We start from the raw sequence: 8,656 nt of genomic DNA, 5'->3' as shown, positions 1-8,656 counted from the left end.
CCGCCCCCCGCCTATTGGGCCATGCCGCCTTCCCGGCAGCCCCCGGGGGTACGCCCCGCCCCGGAAGTGGGCTCGCCGTTGCCGTGGCGACGCGCCGGCCGGCTGCTTCCGGTTCCTGCACCCCTCTGCGACACTGAGCCGCGGCGAGTTGTTTATTCTTTAATAAGAAATTTCACGCAGTGAAAAGCGTAAATGTGGCGCCAGGGCCGAAGCCCTCTCGCCTCATGCAAGAGGAGAGGGGAGTCAGATAGAGGAAGGAAGAGTGAGGGGGAGGTGGTTAACCTAGATGAGGGAAGCGGCCTTCTGTACATAAAATGGGCTTTAGAGGAGGAGGGAAAGGTAAAAAAAGGGATATGTTCAGTTCTATATTCAACTAAAAATCCCTTTTCCAAGATTTGCTTTGGATTTCTTGGACTGGGCTAGAGGTAGAACTGGCGCTGATGAGGTTCCGAACCATTCTGGCACCTTCCTCTTAGAAGGGGGATGTGAGCTCTGGAAGAAGAAAACAAACATTTACAGTTCACTAACAGCATAGCTCTACCCAAAAAACCAAACAAATCATGCTTATGAAGAGACATGAACTCTCTACAGTATTAGTGGAAAGCTTATGTCAAGCTTGTTCAAGTAATTGAGGTACTAAAAAAAAAAAGTCATGCTAGAGCAGTGAGAAAAACAAAGCTGGGAAACCTTTAGCTTGAAACAAAACACACTGGCACACCTTCCTTCAGGAATCCCCTTTAAAAAAAACAAGAAACCCAACCCCAACTGTCAAGACAACAAATAAAAGAACTACAGCTCCGCAGTGTGACATGTAAGACTACAGCCCCAAGCAGCAGGATGAAAGTAGATGCTCCAAACCAGTGATGCATCAGCAGTACCTGCTACTGAGACACAGGGACTGAAACCCACAAATGCAGCTGAGGGAGCAAGGCACCCTTCTTCCCTCCCTCTCCTCTCAAAGGTTACAAGCTCCACAGGACTCACTCAGGGCTTATGTACCCCCAAGAAGAGCCTGAACATACGATGCTCTCTATGACAGGTGGGTGCATCTCTTGCACTGGGGTGGGAAGAGGTACTACGGCAACACAAAGCCATGAATTCCTGTAAGAGGTTACAGCTACAGGATAAATGGGTTTCTGTTTTTCCTTCAGCCACCAGTTTTTGAATAATGGGAGACCAATCTCTGTTGAGATGTTCATCTCAAGATGAACAAGACTGCTGGCAAGCTGCCCTTGGAAAACACATCAGGGGGATGGATCACAGCCAGGAGAGAGGTTGCTCCAGTGCCTGCATCAAGAGGTGTGTGCACAACACCAGGACTCCCAGCCCAAGCTTAGGTGAAGCAGGAAGGGTGCAGAGACCGTTACCCTGATTGTGCTTTGTTTCTGTGTCACAAAGGGGATTTACTTGGAACTGATCTGAAGCTATCACCAGCGATCGAAAAAGTAACATTATAATGCATTTAGTGTTTCAAATAAGATAGCTGCTGTGCTATTTAGGAGTTATACTTACTAACACTGACCAGACCACAAATAATGATTTGTCTGCATCATGTTTTACACTCGCCTCAATGTCCAGCTTCAAACTGAAGTGAGCTGCACAGCAAGTAGTGCTGGTCAGAGCCACACGAGCTCCCTTTAGAGAAAACACAGTATGTATGCTCACACAACTTGTGTTTATACAAGCACCAGTGCAAAAATCCTTAATGTGATCAGCATACGAACTCACACAACCCTATACCTGAAAGAGGAAAGGGAGCCAGACCTCCTCTTAAGTGTTGGAAGCATCTGCCACTACATGGCTGACAAGATGTACCAGGGAACAAAAATTTCTGTAGCAGGCTGATGCCATAAGAAAGGTATATTCCAGCACAGCAAGGGCAATAAAAGCAGCTTGCTGTCACTATGTCAAGGGTATCAACAAGTGAAGTTGGCTGGCAATCCAGGCCAAGGTTTTAGGCACAGTAAAGAACCCAGACAGAAGCTGGGATTTTGCTTTATTAAAGATCAACACCCAAATCATCAGGTCTGGGCTCTGCTCCTGGCACAGAGCTACAGGCAGTCTCACCTTCAGCTGAGAGTCAGCAAACAGTTCCTCCTCATCGGGATTGAGGGCAGGCTGGTTCCAGGAGGCCAGCGTGATGGGCTTGGGGCAGCTTGCTGCCCCTCTGCTACCTGGCTGGCAGTCATCCATGCTCTGTACAGCCTTTACATACAACAGTAAGGAAGCAGGCTGTTAGATGTAGCACAGCATTAAAGCTTAAGTCCGCACAAACCAGACTCAATGCAAAGGCTGCGTTCTGGAGGGGATTTTTTTGGAAGTAAATCAGTCTGTAGTTATAAACAGAGTTCCAACACCTCTGCTTAATGAGAGCAGTAGCTATTCCTTATTCATTTCACCACAATAAAATTTGAGCAAGTGAAGTGCATCCACTTCAAACACAAGGGAACTGCAACTTGTACTTGGCCTTTTTTTTCCTAGTGGAGAAGAATACTTCCTCTATCCCTGTAGCTCTTGTGAGTCAGAAGCAAGCATTTCAAGTCCTCGAGTGCTGTGTTTTCAAACGTGCTTTTACAGCAAAAGGTATCAGTTAAAAAATGGCATATAGTGGGCACAGAGACATTAACTTCTAATTTCTATATAATGCCTGCTGGTCATAGGTAGGAACAGCCGAGATTTTTGGATCAACTACGCATTTCTGTGTTACCGAGAGCATCGCTAATGGCAAGTCTACCGCGTGCTTTATTACAGTAAGAACATCTGTTTACCGAAGCCAAAGGCACCACTTGCAGATGGGTTTTCTCTGTTCCTTCCTTCAATGTCGGGTTGATCAAATTACCCTGTAAAAACAGCAGTAATGTAAGGTTGTTAAAATCCACGAACATTCATTAGCAGATTTAAAAGCTGTTTGCTGCAGGGAATTATTAGAAGCAGGATATCTTCTGAAGGAGAAGTAAATAAAGACTATTTGGATTAGCTTTTGGATTTGCAGTCTACTTATCTGTAGAATATTAATTTGATTACTAATAGCATGTCATTCCTGTTATTAGCTCTAGCAGCTAACAGTAGCAGAAAAAAGTGTAATTAGAGCTCACACAATTGGACTAGCCAGGAGGTCAGCTTCAGAAAAAAGAAGGCTCAGACACAGATATTGTAGAAACAAAACAGCACTCAGGGATGCAAGAAACAAACAGTTTGGCAAAATGGCAGAGCTTGAAAAGTTGTTTGAGCCAGAGTTCATGTAATCAACCCCAAACCCTGTAAGGAACAGACATGAAATCCTAGCACAGGCATCTGAAGGTTTTAGAGTTGGGAATTTCTTTTTAGTATTCCCACCAGGAGCCACTCAGTGCAGGGTGGCCTTTTGTACAAGGTGCTGAACTGGGACTTGGGAGACACAGAGGCCAGCCGAGGGCTCAGAAGACTAGCCTGGCCTTTCTCAAACAGCAAAGAGCTCCTTATTTCCTGAGATTTCTCCCCAATGAGTCAGACTTACAGCATGATACTTTTCCTCTTATCACAGCTACGCCCAGCAGTTTCAAGCAACAGAGGCACCCACAAAAGACTGCGAGACATTTCTGGCTGGCATTGCCTCTGGCTTTTTCACACTCCAAACTTCTCTGCTGTCTTAGAGCTCTCCGCACAGCAAGAGAATCACTTTTGCCACATCAGGCTGGCAATCAGGTACCAAGGCACAGAAGCAAGGCAAGGGCAGACCATGGACTTTGTGGCTATGAAGGATCCAGCTTATCAAAGGTTTTCCTACGGGGGAGAACTTGGAATCGCAGCTTTTTCCTCCACTGCCCCAGCTACTGTAAATACAAGATTTACTGTAGGGGAAACATAACCCCCATTTTTGAAAAGGAAGAAAAGGAAGACCGGGGGAACTAAAGGCCACTCAGTCTCACCTCTGTGCCCAGCAAGATCATGGAGCAGATTCTCCTGGAAACTACGCTAAGGCACATGGAAAACAGGTAGTGATTGGTGACAGCCAACATGGCTTCACTAAGGGCAAATCGTGCCTGACAAATTTGGTGGCCTTCTACGACAGGGTTACAGCATTGGTGGATATGGGAAGAGCAACTGACATCATCTACCTGGACTTGCACAAAGCATTCGATACTGTCATGCACACATCCTTGTCTCTAAATTGGAGTGACATGGATTTGACAGATGGACCACGCGGTGGATAAGTAATTGGCTGGATGGTCACACTCCAAGAGTTGTGGTCAGCAGCTCGATGCCCAAGTGGCAACCAGTGATGAGGGGTGTGCCTCAAGGGTCAGTATAGGGACTGGGGCTGTTTAACATGTTTGTCAGCAAGACGGACAAGCGGGATTGAGTGCACCATCAGTAAGTTCGCTGACAATACCAAGCTGTGTGGCGCAGTCAACACGCTGGAAGGAAGGGAGGCCATCCAGAGGGACCTTGAAAGGCTTGAGAGGTGGGCCTGTGCGAACCTCATGAAGTTTCACAAGGCCAAGTTCGAGGTCCTGCACATGGGTCAGGGCAATCCCAACCACAAATACAGGCTGGGCAGAGAATGAATTGAGCGCAGCCCTGAGGGGAAGGACTCGGGGGTGTTGGTTGATGAGAAGCTCAACGTGAGCCAGCAATGTGCTCTTGCAGACCAGAAAGCTAACTGTATCCTGGGCTGCATCAAAAAAGTGTGACCAGCAGGTCAATGGAGCTGATTCCTCCCATCTGCTCTCATGAGACCCCACCTGGAGTACTGCATCCATCTCTGGGGCCCACAATGTAAGAAGGTCATGGACCTATTGGAGCGAGTCCAGAGGATGGCCACCAAGACGATCAGAGAGCTGGAGCACCTCTCCTAGGAGGACAGGCTGATAGAGTTGGTGTTTTCACCCTGGAGAAGAGAAGGCTCCAGGGAGATCTTCTAGCAGCCTTCCAGTACCTGGAGGGGGCCTGCAAGAAAGCTGGAGAGGGACTTTTTACAAGGGCATCTAGTGATAGGACAAAGGGTAGTGGCTTTGAACTGAAAGAGGGTAGATTTAGAGTAGATGTAAGGAAGAATTTCTTCACTGTGAGGGTGGTGAGGCACTGGAACAGGGTGCCCGGAGAAGTCATGGATGCCCCAACCCTGTAAGTGTTCAAGGCCAGGTTGGACGGGGCTTTGAGCAACCTGGGCTAGTGGAAGGTGTCCCTGCCCATGGCAGGGGGGTTGCAACTAGATGATCTTTAATGTCTCTAACCCAAACCATTCTACAACTCTATGATTTTACAGGGGACCTTTTGCATCTACATCCCAAAGGGCTGGACATCAGCAGAAAGCATTCATCCCTCCTCTCCGAGGCCATTATTAAGCTGCAGTTGTGATGGTCTACAGTGGTGGACCATCATTTGCCTCACCTCCCATGTCCAGGACTTACTATGGTAGAAATAAGCTGACAGTCCCACATGGGAACAGATCATTTCAGGTGACATATTTAACAGATCAGAGCTAGGCCGCACAGGGGCAGCCCTCTTCCTAGGTCAAAACTTCTACAAGGGGAACCCTCTGGTTCTGCTCTAAGCATTGCTCTTAGAGGAGAGGGAGGCAGTCCTACTCAAAGCTGAGGGAAAGACAGATTGTGAAGACAACACACTAAACACTACTGCAAACAGCAACAACATAGAAGGGCTTTTAGTCTGCTCCTACAAAGGAGAAACATTCTTTTCACAAAAACAGTTTTATACCTTTTACTAACCTTTGTTTTACTCCACAAAGCATCGTCCCTGCTTGCTTGATCTGCTCCTGTTTCTTCCTGCTCCCCTTCTGACCACACCAACATCCTTTTGACACCTGAGCCACCCCGAGACTTATTTCTATCCTCTTTCTCCAGTAAAGCAATAGTCATCCTGATGAGATACAGTTCAATATTTGCAGGAACAAGTTTTCTAATTGCTTGAATTTTGGTGGTGTCTTGAAAAAATATAAATACAATATTAGTTGTGTTTTAATCCTCTTGCCCCTCATTCAGTTTTCTTATGTTGTGAAATATATCAGTTGTCCCTCATTAAAGCACAGTATAGATTAAGGCACAGACAAGACAAAAAAATAAGACAACTTACAGGTTTGACTCATAAGAAAACACATCATTAGCTCATGGGACACATCCCCACCTCACGCGTGCTCACACAAACTTGCTGTCCTCAAACTGAGTCTAAACATCAGAATAATCTGCCTCTGAGCTGCATGGCCCATCAAACATTTTCTCTTGAGAGGAAGGCTATATTAGCTCAGGCTGAAAAGCCTCTCTGCTTTCTTAAATATAGTGTCATGCCAGTTCTCCACTCCAGCTTGGCACTAGATGTAAGAAAGCAATCTGAGAGTGTGGTTGAGCTGTAACTGCTACTGAAGAGACATATTAATACGCAACAGGACAACAGTAATGAAGCCAGCAAGTCAGCAAACTCTGCCAACTTAAGAAATTTAACTACTAGGGCAAGACTGAACTTTAAGTCACTCAGTCTCAGAACCATAAGTCAGTACATGGTTGTCTTCAGCCTCTGAACTAGTCCATGGCACCAGATGACAGTATTACAAGGAAGAACTGTTTTTCCTGCACTTCTCTGCCTTATCACAAAGAAATACCTTGCATATAAGTTGCACTGGGGAAATTCTACAGCTCTTATTTATTGAGTTTTCTGTAGAAGCCCATCCTTAGAGGAAGATTTTTGTCAGGCTGCTGTTTTTTTCCCCAAAAACCATTTGAGTCAATACAGATTTAAGGATGATGCCCAAATCTTTTCAACAGCCATGCAACTGAGTGAGAGGATTTGTAAAGGGCTACCCTCTTTTGCTCTTCTACGAGTCATTTTTGCTCTTTAATAATCAAAATTAATGAATTGTAGCAGGCATGGTGGTGTTGGGTTGGTGGTTAGACTTGATGATCTTATAGGTCTTTTCCAACCTTAATGATTCTGTGATTCTGCAACTGCCTTATTTTACAACATAACTTTGAAAGGAAAGCAATGACCCTGGCGTCATCATGCTCTGCCTTGCCACAGCCATGGGCCTTCCAGAACTGATGGGTTCTACCTAAAGCAGCAGCTGAGCTGTCTGTTTTTCATTCCTTCATCTGTATGCTGCTGTCAAGAGAAGGTTCAGTTAAGGGCTGTAATGCTCACCTGAGTCAATGGGAGGATTACGGATAACATCAGAAATGATCTGTTGAACTTCAGGAGTCAAACCAGCCCGCTCCAGGTTGACAGGATAGCCAGCTTTCATCGCCTGCAACAGGTGAGCACCAACCCCAGAAAGAGGCAGAGATCTGCTCTCACTTATAGTCCTCTAGGGAAACAAAGGCAGAAAGAATTGAGGTGGCAGAAGTGTCCGAAATACAACCGAAAGCTCAAAACGTGGCACTTCCCTTTCCCAAAAAGCAGTCAGGGGATACTAGCATGTAGCAGTGCCAAGTTCTCAAAACATTTTGTGACTCCTAGTATTTCTCATTTCTTTGCCAGTTTGTGAAGAACATTTTTCTCTTGAAGCTACTACTTCTCAGCTTGACCTTACTCCAGATGAAGAGAGGTTCTACACAGAAAGGATGCTGTGCAGCCACCTCAAAGGCTTACTACAGCCTGCTTATAGCTCACATCCCTTGTGTCACAGCACTCGCTACCGCTCCCTTTCCACCCTGTGGCAGCTGAATCCCAGCAATTTCTACCACAAAGGAAACGGATGCTCTCGCCTCACAGTTAAGTCAGAGTATCAACCAAGCTCCTACTTCAGTTTGTGTCAAAGCTTCAGATGTCTCCTGCTAAGTAGTGTGATGCACCCAACCTTCCAGTGGCCCATTTGATTCATAACATCTATGCAGAACATGCCGAAACAAGTTCCCCCTCATTTTCACATCTGTTAGATGAATTATTTTCTGAAAACATTTGCCTTGAAGAAAAATCTCAAACTCCATCTACCTAAACTTGTACTTTTCAAGGAGAGATTTCCAACTGGTTACTCATTGTCCTCGAAAGAGCAGGTTTCAAGCTTCTACTGATTTCTCCTCAGACAATACATACACTGTGCATATCATCATCAGGATTAGTGGATACAGAGCATCAAGTTACCCATTAATCATTATACAACTGTTTCTCATTAATCAGTCTTAGGTACACTATCTGGAAAGATTTACCCATACTCTTGGGAGGGGCAAAGCAACACTCAAAGCAACTTCAGTTTCCTACAGTAGAATTAAAAAGCAACAAATAAAACCATATCGAAGTGGCTCATGAGGCTCATCTTCACAGGGCACATGCCGTGATGCCAGTTCAGCCACAGCCCTGTAGCACTTCAATAGCTTAGATGTGACAGGTAACTTGTCCTCAACTTCTGTTCATAACAGGAAACACAGCTTTCCAAATTCTGAACTAGAAAGCCATGATAACACTTAGCACTTTCGTTTTAAGACTTTAGTTTTGCATTGGATCTTCCCATGAGCTTTTTTTCTTGACATGAAAGTCTTAGACGTGGATGTGGCATAGGCAAAGGGATAGGGATTTGCTACCTAAACCACAAACAGAGTTAATGAAATTTATCCCAAGTGGTTATTAACCTCAAAGATATGCCTATATACAGCCCCATGCTCGGTGTCCTTTCCAGCACTCCACTGGATCAGTGAAGTATGCCCTTACTACTGTGAAAAGGGAAAAA

General features: G+C 45.5%; 1 protein-coding gene across 1 annotated transcript in view; it reads right to left on the bottom strand.

Annotated features, from left to right (window-relative positions):
- Positions 1-145: 145 nt before the first annotated feature.
- WRN (WRN RecQ like helicase) overlaps positions 146-8,656 on the bottom strand; it is a 45,622-nt gene continuing 37,111 nt past the window's right edge. Inside the window, exons 31-35 of the mRNA XM_059826798.1 lie at positions 7,135-7,297; positions 5,712-5,926; positions 2,769-2,840; positions 2,068-2,232; positions 146-492 (exon numbers count right to left, since the gene is read on the bottom strand). Of these exons, the coding sequence (XP_059682781.1) occupies positions 370-492; positions 2,068-2,232; positions 2,769-2,840; positions 5,712-5,926; positions 7,135-7,297 (738 nt within the window). The 3' untranslated portion in view covers positions 146-369. The remainder of the gene's footprint in view (positions 493-2,067; positions 2,233-2,768; positions 2,841-5,711; positions 5,927-7,134; positions 7,298-8,656) is intronic.

Source organism: Gavia stellata, chromosome 19, assembly GCF_030936135.1.
Source record: "Gavia stellata isolate bGavSte3 chromosome 19, bGavSte3.hap2, whole genome shotgun sequence".
Classification (NCBI taxonomy): Eukaryota; Metazoa; Chordata; class Aves; order Gaviiformes; family Gaviidae; genus Gavia; species Gavia stellata.
The sequence above is the reverse complement of the archived record's forward strand: the minus strand, read 5'-3'. Positions and strand labels throughout refer to the sequence as shown.